The 15542-nt window shown below is 42.6% G+C and overlaps 1 protein-coding gene across 1 annotated transcript; it reads left to right on the forward strand.

Moving 5' to 3' along the window:
* The first annotated feature begins 2373 nt into the window (after window positions 1-2373).
* Window positions 2374-15320, forward strand: LOC111950765 (abhydrolase domain containing 10, depalmitoylase a). Its single transcript, XM_023968635.1, has 5 exons — window positions 2374-2623; window positions 12453-12639; window positions 12852-12963; window positions 13295-13432; window positions 13727-15320. The coding sequence occupies exons 1-5, from the start codon at window positions 2542-2544 to the stop codon at window positions 14066-14068; spliced, it is 861 nt and encodes a 286-aa protein (XP_023824403.1). The 5' UTR covers window positions 2374-2541; the 3' UTR covers window positions 14069-15320.
* Window positions 15321-15542: the final 222 nt, after the last annotated feature.

Below are 15542 nucleotides of genomic sequence, written 5' to 3' on the forward strand. Positions count from 1 at the left end.
CAGTCCCGAACTTCTTCTCCACCCAACCTGACACTACATATGGATCAGCCAGAATACAAGGATCCATTCTCTCAACAAATCTCACTCCCACTGGGCCAGAATCATCCTTGTCACCATCGGGATGAGGCTCGAACTCAGTGGTCCTCACTGCAGGTACTTAATCTTCACTCACTTCAGGTTCCATCTCTGAGCTACTAGACCACGTATCCCTCTTTTTGCACTTGACGCCAACCTTTCTCATCACATCGCTTCCCTCTACACTCAGCTCCTTCTCGGCGATCATCACTGCACCTGCCACCACATTTAATTCATCCTTACTCTTATCACATTCAATTTTATTTTCTAGGGCTTCCAAAGGTTCTGTGCAATTTACTCATATGTTACATTTTCCTCCTTTTTTTCATTTCTGCCATCTTCCAAGAGGACAACTGATTCCCCTCCACTCAGTTCACCCCATTGTAAATTGAGAGGCTTTTCATCATTTTAAAACGTGTCCCAGTGCAACATGCCTAACTCTGCCCACTGAAATAAGCGCTTGTAATGCAGTATTCCTACGGATCTCACCACACCGGTATGGTCAGATATGGAACAGACTCAATTGTATACCACTAATATACAGACTCTCCACATTTCTTTACCCTACTTGAAATTGGTATAACATCTGTGACAGCATGTGCAGCACCACTGAGGCTATCTCCATTTTAAAGTAGTACATTTTATTTTTCATAATTGGCTGACTACTCCCAACTCAAAGGAATACCCACCCAGTTGACTACTTTAAATTGGTGAAAGCGCTCAATGCCATGTCCATGTTAAAGCGGGTTATATCCATGATGAGTCCTCTTTCTATCTCTACGACAACAGGCACAACTACATAAAGTGATTTTTTAAAGTTGTCAAAATGCCATGTGCACCCACTTATAGCAGTGGATTCATAACAACCTAACCATTACAAATCTTCTATTAGATCAAATAAGCCTCACGTAGCCTCAGGATTTGACCTCGTTTTTCCCCCGAAGTTCCCAGTTGTCTTAAAAGTAACATTAGGGCCCAGAGTTTTTTTTTTTTTTTTCAGTAGGCTAGCTAACTAGCTAGATTGGTTTGCCATTTTAAAGGCTCTAAATGTAGAGCTGCCCACATGTTGTGAGTATGGAGAGGCCAGGGATAGCCAGACTAGTAAATTGGGCTAAGGAACAGAAGTTGGGTATTGGAGAAAGGCCCTCAGTGCGTGTTCTGCAAACAATACAGCAGATGAAGGCATGCATGAGTGTGGTGATTGGATAGATGTGGTTTTGGACAGCGAGCAAGAAGAAGAGCCGAGTGCAGAGGGAAGATGTGTGTTCAGGAAGAATTGCACCAAGTACAAACCGTACCCTGCTGTCTTTGATGGCTCAAAAATTTAACCTGACGAGCATGAAGATGAATTACCTGTGGTGGCAGGTGTGGTGAAGACCTCTGAGTATGAGCCTCACCCCGATGGTCATGCAAAGGATAACCATGGATCCCTGCCTTTTGGCTGACCCATATGTAGTCTCAGGATGGGTAGAAAATAATTTGGGAACTGTTAAATCGGTTAAGGTAGCTCGATGCGGACTTGTTAGGATTTGTCAGTTATCCCATGAGAACTTTTGTGCTGAACCCACTAAGGTGTTTCAGATGCCAAGCTTATGGTCATGTTGCAGCAGTGTGTAGGAGGGAGATTCTGAGATGTGAGAAGTGTGCAGGAGGGCATGGGATAAAGGAATGTGTAGTATCAGAGGAGAAAACTATGTGCCAATTCTGGGGGTGCCCATGTTGCTGGGGATCAGAAGTGCTCGTGCAAGAGAGACAGGTTGAGGTTGCCAGGGTCAGAGTAGAACAGGTGTCATATGCTGCGAGGCAGTGAAGAGAGTAGGGGATTATGGGTCAAGGGTGAGTAGTAGACCTAAGCCAATACAGAGTGATACGAATTTCTGCTTAGCTTCTTAGCATTCATTGCCATGGTTATCAACTGTACCGCATAAATGGAACGTAAATCACAGAAATCATATGTTGCGGTGGCAGCTGCAGAGAAGTACTTGGGTGTAATGAGGTTTTACTGCAGAAGAGTTACAAGGTGTGTTGAACGAAAGACTTCTGTCCACCCAGGCTGTCTGCCTGGTGTAGGATCAGTTAGGGCCAAAGTAGTGGAATGGGGTGGTGTTTATTTTTATGATTTAATTTTTTTGAAAGTGATCTATCGGTGTAGGGTTAGTTGGTGGTGCACATTTTTCCATTCCCCCTTCCATTTTATTTTTGTTTCACAAAATATAACGTGCTCGACCACACACTCCCGCGCAGTAGATGGCGGCATGCACAAACAAAATGTGCAAACTCCATGATACCAATGAACAAGAAGAAGCAGCTAGCTAGCTAGATCACACAAACCCACATTTTCCCTCCAGTGTAGGGTGTGGCAGGAGTCGAACTGTAAGGCTAGCTAACTATTCAGTCGGTGTCATTCAAATACACTAGATAAGGTCGGAGTCTTGTCCTCTGCCTCACCCCCCGTCCAAGTACAGAATGGCGTCTACACTAGCAAGGCATTTCAGCAGGATTTTCCAATTAACGTTACATGTCCAAAGAAAATCTGTTACGTTTTCCGGTGAGTAGCTAGCTACTATACAAGTTTGATTAATGTCGCAACTATTAAACGTATAATTATTCCAGTCATTCATAAACAACTTATACAGGTGGCAGGTGTCGCTAACTTTACAACCAAAGTACAGTGAACAAAGTAACAGCTAACTTAGCTACCTAAAGCAGAGATTCCTTTTCTAATATCTCTGCTAAAGCTAGCTAACTTTAGAGGCTAGCAATCTAGTTAGCTAACTTTAGCTTACTCTAGCTAAATGCATAACGAAAAACTTTGAGTTGTTACTGACAAGCTAACTAGACAGATTTTCAAAATAATTTATGTTTTTACGAAGTCACTGCTTCAAAAACCAAGTCGGTTAGCTATCTTCCTTCCCTACCTCAATTTCCTCTCCTCCTTCCCCATCAATCCTTATCTCCTTTCCTAGCATCATTTTTCTAGATTCCTTTCCTCATTACCTAGCTCCCTTATCCTGCTGTCCTAGCTTCCTTTCCTTACCTCCTTCCCAATGATTAACAACATCCAGTAGAAAGGGAGCTAGGCAAGGTGTAATGGAGGAAAAGAGAGGGGAAACGAATAAAAGGGAGCTAGGAAATGTGGAAAGGGAGTGAGGAAAGGAATCTAGGAAAGAAAAGGAGTTCACGCATACAGTACCAGTCAAAAGTTTGGACACCTAGTCATTCAAGGGTTTTACTTTATTTTTACTATTTTCTACATTGTAGAATAATAGTGAAGACATCAAAACTATGAAATAACACATGGAATCATGTAGTAACCAAAAAAGTGGTAAACAAATCAAAAAGTGGTAAACAAATCAAAATATATTATTTTTTAGATTCTTCAAAGTAGCAGTTGCCTTGAGAGCTTTGCACACTCGCCATTCTCTCAACCAGCTTCGCCTGGAATGCTTTTCCAACATTCTTGAAGGAGTTCCCACATATGCTGAGCACTTGTTGGCTGCTTTTCCTTCACTCTGCGGTCCAACTCATCCCAAACCATCTCAATTGGGTGGAGGTCGGGTGATTGTGTAGGCCAGATCATCTGATGCAGCACTCCATCACTCTCCTTCTTGGTCAAATAGCCCTTACACAGCCTGGAGGTGTTGGGTCATTGTCCTGTTGAAAACAAATGATAAGGCCAAACCAGATGGGATGGCGTATCGCTGCAGAATGCTGTGGTAGACATGCTGGTTAAGTGTGCCTTGAATTCTAAATAAATCACTGACAGTGTCACCAGCAAAGCACCATCACACCACCTCCACCATGCTTCACGGTGGGAACTACACATGCAGAGATCATCTGTTCATGTACTCTGCGTCTCACAAAGACACACCAGTTGGAACCAAAAATCGAATTTGGACACATCAGCCCAAAGGACAGATTTCCCCTGGCTAATGTCCGTTACTTGTGTTTCTTGGCCCAAGCAAGTCTCCTTATTGCTGTCCTTTAGTAGTGGTTTCTTTGCAGCAATTCAATCATGAAGACCTGATTCATGCTGTCTCGTCTGAATAGTTGACGTTGAGATGTGTCTGTTACTTGAACTCTGAAGCATTTATTTGGGCTATCTTCTGTATACCAGCCCTGTCTTGTCACAACACAACTGATTGGCTCAAATGCATTGAGAAGGAAATCATTTGTAGAATTTAACTTTTAACAAGGCCCACCTGTTAATTGAAATGCATTCCAGGTGACTGACCTCATGAAGTTGGTTGAGAGTATGCCAAGAGTGTGCAAAGCTGTCATCTAGGCAAAGGGTGGCTACTTTGAAGAATCTCAAATATAACATTTATTTTGATTTAACACTTTGGTTACTACAAGATTCCATATGTGCTATTTCATAGTTTTGATGTCTTCACTATTATTCTACAATGTAGAAAATAGTAACACTAATGAAAACCCCTTGCATGAGTAGGTGTTCAAACTTTTGACTGGTACTGTATGTGGTAGGAATTAACCACGGCCAGCAGAGGAAAGGAAGCTAGGAAAGGAAAATGAGTGAGGAAAGGAATCTAGTAGGGATGTGCATCGTGCCCTTTCAAGATGATTCGACACATATCTAGATGAGATATGATACAGGAACAGTACGTTTTAGTTAAACTATTCGGTTTGATTAGAGAACGAATCAATGCTATTTGATGCACTAACATTTTCATAAACACATTAATTGTTCAATCTAAGTTAATATCTGCTTCTGATGGAGCTCATGAGCTGGGCCTCTGAGCTGGATCTGTCTGAGCTGATGTCAAAAATCAAATCAAATTTTATTTGTCACATGCACCGAATACAACCTTACTGTGAAATGCTTACTTACAAGCCCTTAACCAACAATGCAGTTTTAAGAAAAATAAGAGTTAAGAAAATATTTACTAAATAAACTGAAGCAACACAATAAAATAACATTAACGAGGCTATATACAGGGGGCACTGGTACTGAGTCAATGTGCGGGGCTACAGGTTAGTCGAGGTAAATTGAGGTAATATGTACATGTAGGTAGGGGTAAAGTTGCATAGATAATAAAGTGTGTAGCAGCAGCGTCATTTTTTTGTTGTCAATGTAAGTAGTCCCGGGTAGCCATTTGATTAACTGTTCAGCAGTCTTATGGCTTGGCGGTAGAAGCTGTTAAGGAGCGTTTTGGACCTAGACTTGGCGCTCTGGTACCGCTTGTCGTGAGGTAGCAGAGAGAACAGTCTATTACTAGGGTGGCTGGAGCGTTTAACAATTTTTAGGGACTTCCTCTGACACTGCCTGGTATAGAGGTCCTGGATGGCAGGAAGCTTGGCCCCAGTGATGTACCCTCCTGTAGTGCCTTGCGGTTGGATGCCAAGCAGTTGCCATACCAGGCGATGATGCAACCAGTTGGGATGCTCTCAATGGTGGAGCTGTAGAAGTTTTTGAGGATCTGAGGACACATGCCAAATCTTTTCAGTCTCCTGTGGGGGAATAAGTGTTGTCGTGCCCTCTTCACGACTGGTTTGGTGTGTTTGAATTATGATAGTTTGTTGATGTGGACACCAAGGAACTTGAAGCTCTCAACATGCTCCACTACAGCCCTGTCGATGTGAATAGGGGCGTGCTCGGCTATTCTTTTCATTTAGTCCACGATCATCTCCTTTGTCTTGATCACATTGAGGGAGAGGTTGACCACACTGCCAGGTCTGACCTCCTCCCTACAGGCTGTCTCGTCGTTGTCGGTGAACAGGCCTACCACCGTTGTGTCGTCTGCAAACTTAATGATGGTGTTGAAGTCGTGTTGGCCACGCAGTGGTGGGTAAGCAGGGAGTACAGGAGGGACTAAGCATGCAACCCTGAGGGGCCCCCGTGTTGAGGATCAACGTGGCGGATGTGTTTCCTAGCCTCACCTCCTGGGGGTGTCCCGCCAGGAAGTCCAGGATCCAGTTTCAAAGAGAAGTGTTCAGTCCCAGGATCCTTAGCTTAGTGATGAGCTTGGAGGGCATTATGGTGTTGAACGCTGAGCTCTAGTCACTATTCTCACGTAGATGTTGCTTTTGTCCATGTGGGAAAGGGCAGTGTGGAGTACAATTGAGATTTTCATCTGTTGGGGTGGTATGCATGTTGGAGTGGGGCCAGGGTGTCTGGGATGATTGTGGTGTTGTGAGCCATGACCAGCCATTCAAGGCATTTCATGGCTACAGATGTGAGCGCTATGGGGCGATAGTCATTTAGACAGGTTACCTTGGCTTTCTTCGACACAGCGACTATGGTAGTCTGCTTGAAACATGTAGCTATTACAGACTGGGTCAGGCAGAGGTTGAAAATGTCAGTGAAGACGCTAGTCAGTGCATGCTCGGAGTACGCATCCTGGTAATCCGGCCTTGTGAATGTTGACCTGTTTAAAGGGCTTACTCTCATCGGCTACGGAGAACAACATCACACAGTCGTCCGGAACAGCTGGTGCTCTCATGCATGGTTCAGTGTTGCTAGCCTAGACGCGAACATAGAAGGCATTTAGCTTGTCCAGTAGGCTTGTGTCACTGGGCAGCCCGCGGCTGGGTTTCCCTTTATAATTCATGATAGTTTGCAAGCCCTGCCACATCCGACGAGCATCAGAGCCGGTGTAGTAGGATTTCCATCTTAGTGCCGTAATGACGCTTTGCCTGTTTGATGGTTCGTTGGCGCGTAGCGGTAATTCTTGTAAGCGTCCGGGTTTGTGTCCCGCTTCTTGAACGCGGCAGCTCCAGCCTTTAGCTCAGTGCGGATGTTGCCTGTAATCCATGGCTTTTGGGTGGGATATGTACTAGAGGTCGACCGATTATGATTTTTCAACGCCAATACCGATTATTGGAGGACCAAAAATAGCCGATACCGATTAATCGCCCGATTTCTTTTTTTTTTGTCTTATTTTTTTTGTAATAATTACAACAATACTGAATGAACACTTATTTTAACTTAATATAATACATCAATAAAATCAATTTAGCCTCAAATAAATAATGAAACATGTTCAATTTGGTTTAAATAATGCAAAAACAAAGTGTTGAAGGTAAAAGTGCAATATGTGCCATGTAAAAAAGCTAACGTTTAAGTTCCTTGCTCAGAACATGAGAACATCTGAAAGCTGGTGAAAGGTGGTTCCTTTTAACATGAGTCTTCAATATTCCCAGGTAAGAAGTTTTAGGTTGTAGTAGTTATAGGAATTATAGGACTATTTATCTCTATACGATTTGTATTTCATATACCTTTGACTATTGGATGTTCTTATAGGCACTTTAGTATTGCCAGTGTAATAGTATAGCTTCCGTCCCTCGCTCCTACCTGGGCTCGAACCAGGAACACATCGACAACAGCCACCCTCGAAGCAGCGTTACCCATGCAGAGCAAGGGGAACAGCTACTCCAAGTCTCGGAGCGAGTGACGTTTGAAACGCTATTAGCGCGCACCCCGCTAACTAGCTAGCCATTTCACATCGGTTACACCAGCCTAATCTCGGGAGTTGATAGGCTTGAAATCATTAACAGCGCAATGCTTGAAGCATTGCGAAGAGCTGCTGGCAAAACGCACGAAAATGCTGTTTGAATGAATGCTTACGAGCCTGCTGGTGCCTACCATCGCTCAGTCAGACTGCTCTATCAAATCATAGACTTAATTATAACATAATAACACACAGAAATACGAGCCTTTGGTAATTAAAATGGTCGAATCCGGAAACTATAATTTCGAAAGAATTAAGAATAAATTTTTTATTCTTTCAGTGAAATACGGAGCGATTCCGTATTTTATCTAATGGATGACATCCCTAAGTCTAAATATTGCTGTTACATTGTACAACCTTCAATGTTATGTCATAATTATGTGCAATTCTGGCAAATTAATTACGGCCTTTGTTAGGAATAAATGGACTTCACACAGTTCGCAATGAGCCAGGCGGCCCAAACTGCTGCATATACCCTGACTGCTTGCACGGAACGCAAGAGAAGTGACACAATTTGCCTAGTTATAAGAAATTCATGTTAGCAGGCAATATTAACTAAATATGCAGGTTAAAAAATATATATACTCGTGTATTGATTTTAAAGAAAGGCATTGATGTTTATAGTTAGGTACATTGGTGCAACGACAGTGCTTTTTTTCGCAAATGCGCTTGTTAAATCATCACCCGTTTGTCGAAGTAGGCTGTGATTCAATGAGAAATTAACAGTCACCGCATCGATTATATGCAACGCAGGACACGCTAGATAAACTAGTAATATCATGAACCATGTGTAGTTAACTAGTGATTATGTTAAGATTGATTGTTTTTAAATCGGTCGACCTCTAATATGTACGTACGGCCACTTTGGGATGTCGACAAACGCTCTTATTAATGAAGCCAGTGAATGATGTGATATAATCCTCAATGCCATTGGATGAGTCCCAGAACATATTCCAGTCTCTGCTAAGGTTGTCACAATACTGGGATACCTGATTTTCCATGGAAAAAAGGAAAACACAAAGCAGACTTTACTCTTTGGTCCTTTAAAAACCTATCGTATGTAAATATATTGTGTTATTGGAAAATAAACGTGATTCTGGGTGACACATAAGGCTGCTTGTTTCCAACATTAGGACTGTTTTCCTCAAGAAATGTTGTCCACTTCATGTTTTGCTTCCTTGCCACGATACCTCGGAGTATCGTAAAAATGGTATCGTGACAACCCAACGTCTCTGCTAGCGAAAGAAGCTTAGCAACGGCTTCATCGGACCACTTCCGTATTGAGCGCTTCAGATTTGGTCAGATTTGCCAAATGGAGGGCGAGGGAGAGCTTTGTGTGTGGGGGAGGAGGGGGGGGTGTAAAGGTGGTCTAGAGTGTTGATTAAAAATATTTTTCCTCTAGTTGCACAGGTGACGTGCTGCCTTACAATCACCGGCCACTAGGATCGCAGCCTCTGGATGAGCGTTTTCTTGTTCGCTTATAGCCCTATACAGCTCATTAAGTGCGGTCTTAGTGCCAGCCTCGGTTTGTGGTGATAAATGGACAGCTATGAAAAATATAGATAAACTCTCTTGATAAATAGTATGGTCTACAGGTTATCATGAGGTATTCTAACTCAGGCAAGCAGAACCTCGAGACTTCCTTAATATTAGAGATCGTGCACCAGCTGTTAAGACGCACACTTTCTCCCTTGAGCTTTCCCAGCGCTGCCGTTCTGTCCTGCCGATGAAACACCAGCTAGAATATTATCCGTGTCCTTGTTTAGCCAAGTTTCAGAGTAACATGGAATATTACAGTTCTTCAGGTCCCTTTTGATAGGACGGTCTTCAACGGCGATCCAACAGTTCTCCAGTGATTGTACATTCGGCAATAAAACTAATGGTAGAGGTGTTTCTTTTGCTCGCTGCCGTAGTTTCACCAGCCAGCTGCATACCACCCTGCAGCTAGCTAGTTAGTTACAAGTAGTTAGTTACAAGTAGCTACCTAGCTATTGCAAGCCTGCAGCTAATTCGCCAGCAGCTATTCATCAGTTGTCAGTATTATGACACCTTCAAGACGACTCATCACTCGGAAACTCTTTGTAGGAAAATGAGCTCCCGAGTTTCCCACTTGGAAAATATCAGAATTGACCAATAGGAGGCTCTACGCAAAAATAAATACACATTTTTACTCCGAGTTTCCGAGTTGTTGTTTTGAAAGCACCATTAGCTAGCTAGTCAGAACAGACCATGATTAGTCAAAGGTGTGAGAAGACCAGTGTTGTTAGAGACCACCTAAAGTGAAACGGACCGAGACCGGGGGGAACATATGGATTCTATAGCCATTCAGAATGGTGGAAAAATGTATTCTGAGGGCAAATAGTCACCCTTCAAATTATCACTAACCATGGTCTGTAAATGATAGATACAGACCATGATAAACTTACAATTTCCCCCGGTCTTCTAGGGGAGCAAGGAAATTCTGAAGAGCGTGACAAGGTTTGAGGATATGTTTCTACAAAAGTAAAGGACAGTAATGTTACAAGTAAAGTAGAAAGCCCAGGTTTTAATAGGCTATAAGATAAACATGTCATGAAATGAGTGTGGATCTCTGGTTTGGCAAAGCACTTTTTTATGCGCTGACTGAACAGGGGCTGATAATTCATTCTGATCATTTGTTTTACTCCACTGGGGTCTCATTTAGAAACCTTACATAACCACAAAATGTGCCCCAAAACATGCGTGTGCCAGTTATCATGCAGAGGTTGGCATTTATGAAAATCTTGACGTAAGAATGTGCTTATCCTCCCGCAATCTTTAGACCATTCGTACGCACAGTTTCAGGTGGTTGAGGTATTGCATTTCAAGAATGCAAAAGTAGACTTGGGCAAATGGGAATATACAGTATGATGACACGCTTAATCATAAAAAATAATAACAGGTAGCTAAATGTTAGAGAAGAGCGAAAATCTAGGCCTATATTTTCTTTGGATTCTAAAATAATTAGAAATGGTCACATTTCAATTTTTTTTTATTTTCCATGATCATTGCAGAATAAATTCCTCACCTTTTCTGGGTCATGGTGTTATACTTGTGAAATACACTGAACAAAAATATAAATGCAACATGTAAAGTGTTGGTCCCATGTTTCATGAGCAGAAATGATCCCATAAATGTTCCATGCGCACAAAATGCTTATTTCTCTAAAAATGTTTTACAAATTTGTTTACATTCCTGTTTGTGAGCTTTTCCCCTTTGCCAAGATAATCCATCCACCTGACAGGTGTGGCATATCAAGAAGCTGATTAAACAGCATGATCATTCCACAGGTGACCCATTATGCTGGGGACCATAAAAGGGAACATGGAATTGGCATGCTGACTGCAGGAAAGCCCACCAGAGCTGTTGCCAGAGAATGTAGTGTTAATTTCTCTACCATAAGCCACCTCAATGGAATTTTAGAGAATTTGGCAGTACGACCATGTGTATGGCGTTGTGTGGGGGCGAGCGGTTTGTTCACAACGTTGACATCAGCAGAGTGCCCAATGGTGGCGGTGGGGCTATGGAATGGGCAGGCATAAGCAATGGACAACAAACACAATTGCATTTTATCGATGGCAATTTGAATGAACAGGAATAGCTTGACGAGATCCTGAGGCCCATTGTGAGTCCATTTTTTTAAGGTATCTGTGACCATCAGATGCATATCTGTATTCCTAGTCATGTGAAATCCATAGATCAGGGCCTAAATGAATTTATTTCAATTGACTGATTTCCTCATATGGCCATGATGAGTTCATATTCACAAAGTAGCCATACAACAGATTACCATGCGCATCTCATTTAATTGGGCCTATTAGATAAGCTATTATAATTTGTTTTTGTTTTATGCATCCGAAAGGGAGCATGGTTTATAACACAGGCCAACAGTAGAATTAGACAGGTGAACATACAGTGGATCTTTTGCATTGAAGTGTGTAGGCTACCGCTGCAGTTCATTTGCTCTGCTGTCCGCGGTCAATGTTTCAGAATTCGAGGACACAGCAGCATGTTTAGGTTCGGGAAAAAGTAAATGCAAATCATCTGTTTACAGGTCCAAAGCAATTAGTAATTGTGTTTCAGAAATAGTCAGATACAGCAAATGCCCCTGCAAAAGAGAACATTCTGCCACACCTCCAAAGATATTTGATCAAGTTCGCCATTGCTATTTCCTTTAGATACTGTCTTGGCCTAATTCCAATACTTCCATAGTATAAAGCAAAGAAGGGTGTTATTGTCACCATAAAAGGTGAATGATGGGTGTTTTTCAGGTGGAGTTAGAAGGCTTGTTCATGCGCACAGGCGTCCCCCACGACGCCAGGTCAGCGGAATCAATCACCACCTTCCGGAGACACCTGAAACCCCACCTCTTTAAGGAATACCTAGGATAGGATAAAGTAATCCTTCTAACCCCCCCCCCCCCCCCTTAGAGTTAGATGCACTATTGTAAAGTGGTTGTTCCACTGGACATCATAAGGTGAATGCACCAACTTGTAAGTCGCTCTGGATAAGAGCGTCTGCTAAATGACTTAAATGTAAATGTTTTACATCAGGTCTGATTTATAGCGGGAAACATGCATGTGTATATGGCTCGCGCCACGTTTTATAAATCTCAATCGTTTGGGCGTGGGCAAGTCTTTTCAGAAATGGCGAGTCCTCATTGGACGAGTAGAAATGCATCCGAGACCCTCTGATCTCAGACTGGACTACAACACTTGACAAGACGCATACAAATTGGAACCACAAACAAAACCATTGTAAAAGCACCACCATCTCCAAGTCACACCGGCATGGCTAGCTGTGTCATTGAGTGAAGTCATGTATTTCAAGATTGACCCAATGGTTTGGGGGGAAACGTATGCAAAACGTTGTAATGGTTCTGTTTTCCAGGAGTGAGACACAAGTCGTCTACAGTGCAGTATGCAACACGCCCTGACCTGCCGAAGCTGGCTTATAGAAAAGTGAAGGGGAAGAGCCCAGGTGTAGTCTTCTTGCCAGGGTTTGCCTCGAACATGGGGGGGAAGAAAGCAGAAGCCCTTGAGGAGTTCTGCCAATCACTAGGCCACTCTTACCTAAGGTAAATTAGCCATAGCATTTTCACGCATGAGAAATAGAGCTGTCTGATCTCTCTCTACAATCATGCATGTATGCATGTCATTCCTTGAATTGGTCAGGACTCCTTGAATTGGTCAGGACTTGTTGCCAATGTTGTTTTTTTTGTCTGCATTGCTCTCATTGAGTTATAGGCTGCTCATATCATGACGGTGTAGTCTATGTGGTCTTTCCCAGGTTTGACTATACAGGCTGTGGGTCATCTGAAGGTGAAATGGTAGGCGGCACTGTCGGCACTTGGAAGAGGGATGTTCTATATGTATTGGACGAGCTTGTGGAGGGGCCACAAGTAAGGCGCTCCTCTCTGTTTCTATGATGAGATGAATTGTAGTCAGCCAGTGTAATACAAAGTATTATTACCTGAAATAGACCTGCACAGACTCATGTATAATAGTGGGATGGTAGTTTATGTAAAACTGTTACAGATTGCAGTGTGAATTGACCACTGAGTTAGTAATAAACCTAGCCCTGATGGCCATGTGGAGGATATTGGGTTATTATACCTTTACTTGTCCTGCAGAAGCCTTTGGTTCCTCCATGCATGCATCATTTACACTAGGGATATCCATGCTATCATTAGAGGGTCATTTCTGATCTAGATAATTATTCTGGTGTTGCAGATTCTGGTTGGCTCCAGTATGGGCGGCTGGCTGATGTGCCTGGCAGCCATAGCTCGTCCAGAAAGAACTGCGGCCATGGTTGGTATCGCTACAGCAGCTGACCACTTTGTAACTGTCTTCAATACACTTCCTATTGAGGTGAGTCAGCATTCAGTCAGCCATCTTAAGTTGTCAAAAACCTTAAGGCTCTACAGACCACTTTTCCCCTCATGACTGACACTTGATTAAATGGTTAAATGGATCATAACAAAATATCCTTAATTCTGAAATGCATGCAGTTAGTCTTGAAATTGCAAGAACAAAATTCAGATGGCATTATAATTAAAACATCTTTCCTGAGAACTTTTTTAAATGGTTGCCATCTTAGATAATGTCTCCACCTCAAATCTAATTCAAGCATTTTGTCTAAATGCCACCTGTCTGTCATTCTAGGTGAGGAAGGAGATTGAAGAGAAGGGGCAGTGGGTGGTTCCTACCAAACACAACGAGGAGGGCTCCATCACATTCACCACAGAGTTCCTGAAGGAGGCAGAGCAGCACTGCGTCCTGCAGAGCCCCATTCCAGTGACCTGCCCGGTGAGGCTCATCCATGGAATGAAGGACCAGGATGTGCCCTGGCACATCTCAATGCAGCTAGCCGAGCGTGTGCTGAGTAACGACGTTGACGTCATCTTGCGCAAGCATGGCCAGCACCGCATGGCAGAAAAGGAGGACATCAAGCTCATAGTCTATACCATCGATGACCTAATAGACAAGCTGACTACTTTGGTATGAGTGGCCAAAGCTGGACCATGCTATGGGTGACACCTACCACCCCGATCCCAACTTTCCTGCACTAGGACTGCTCTGTTCCTGATGCGTTACAAAATCGAGGTGCTACTTTACAAAATACATACTGTGAAGTGTAAGAGCTCCTTTTCTTTCTCCTGGCTCTCTCCATAGCTTTTGTTGGGATTTTGATTTACTGGTGCCATGCCACTTTGTTCACACTACTCCCGAACTTATTGGGATTTCTGTGATTTCTTTACAATTTATTCTCACGATAGGGATTTCGTTAAACCGTTAATGAGTAGGGCTCACTCCTATTACAATAGCACATCAGGTACAGGTGTGTTAAGTCCACCTGTGAGCAAACATTTATTTTCTCCACTGTCAATTTTACTCCCAACAAATACAAGTGTAATGGGCAGTTGTGCCTTTATGTATGCATGTGCACTTAAAGACCAGTAGGAGGCAGCAAATGTCACTAGTATTTTAGGCACTTCACTATGTAACATGTCTGCAACAGAATAGATTTCTAGGAGGGGGGGGGGGGGTTGTCTGTGAAGAGATCAGTTGGAAAAATGACTTCAACTGTACTGTATGATTCTCATGCTCATTTCCCATGCTGTCCGTATTTGCGCTTTTGGTTCCATTGCTGAAAGAACATATCTATTTTCGTATTGATTTGTCCATGCCATTTGACTTTGCACACAAGGTCAGAACAGAATATTGACTGCATGACAACTCATGTATGAAGAACTTTATGTAGATTCAACTTATGTCACTCGGGGTTACTTTCAATGTTGGCTCAGTTCATATGGGTTTTGTTGCTAGTGGGTCCTATTCCAAAATGACACAGATCTCAAAGAAACGATTGAACAGTAGCATCATGAGATGTTAGCCTGGTTTGAGTGACTGGCACAAAAGCACGTTTTTGGGGAGTTGTTAGGTGAAAAACATTGCCGTGTAGGGAGCAGCCCATGTTTTAGATTTTCCTGTTTAGTATAATAAACATTCCGTTTTGCTGGTTAAAGCCAGGTTTTTCTGGTTGGTTTCCAACATCTCACAACCTATATCCTAAATGTTTAATCTTGTGAGCTAAGTTTATTTATGACATGTTCCGTATCACAGTTATGTTTATAGGTGATATCACTGTGGCAGAATTGATGGGCTAGTTCACCGAAACACTGGTCATATCTGTTTATTGATGACGACAAGCAATACCAGCTGAAGCTTATGCCAATAAATAAAGTACCAAAATGTATGGATCTGGCTTTTTCGGATAGGTAAAACACGTTGGTTTGTTAATATCATACCTATCTGAAGGGTTTCATTTGAGTTTCTTTTTTAAATTAGCAATTTCCAAAAAGTTATGAAGTGAATCTCATTTCTTAACATATACACTGAGTATACCAAACATTAGGAACACCTTCCTAATATTTAGTTGCACCCACCTTCCCCTTTTGCCCTCAGAACAGTTTAAATT

The sequence above is a fragment of the Salvelinus sp. IW2-2015 genome, linkage group LG23, assembly GCF_002910315.2.
Source record: "Salvelinus sp. IW2-2015 linkage group LG23, ASM291031v2, whole genome shotgun sequence".
Lineage (NCBI taxonomy): Eukaryota > Metazoa > Chordata > Actinopteri > Salmoniformes > Salmonidae > Salvelinus > Salvelinus sp. IW2-2015.

Coding starts and splice junctions, on each gene's coding strand:
- LOC111950765 (XM_023968635.1), top strand. CDS start 2,542: ATGGCGTCTACACTAGCAAGGCATTTCAGCAGGATTTTCCAATTAACG. Junction 2,624..12,452: donor AAAATCTGTTACGTTTTCCG/GTGAGTAGCTAG, acceptor TCTGTTTTCCAG/GAGTGAGACACAAGTCGTCT. Junction 13,433..13,726: donor TCAATACACTTCCTATTGAG/GTGAGTCAGCAT, acceptor CTGTCATTCTAG/GTGAGGAAGGAGATTGAAGA.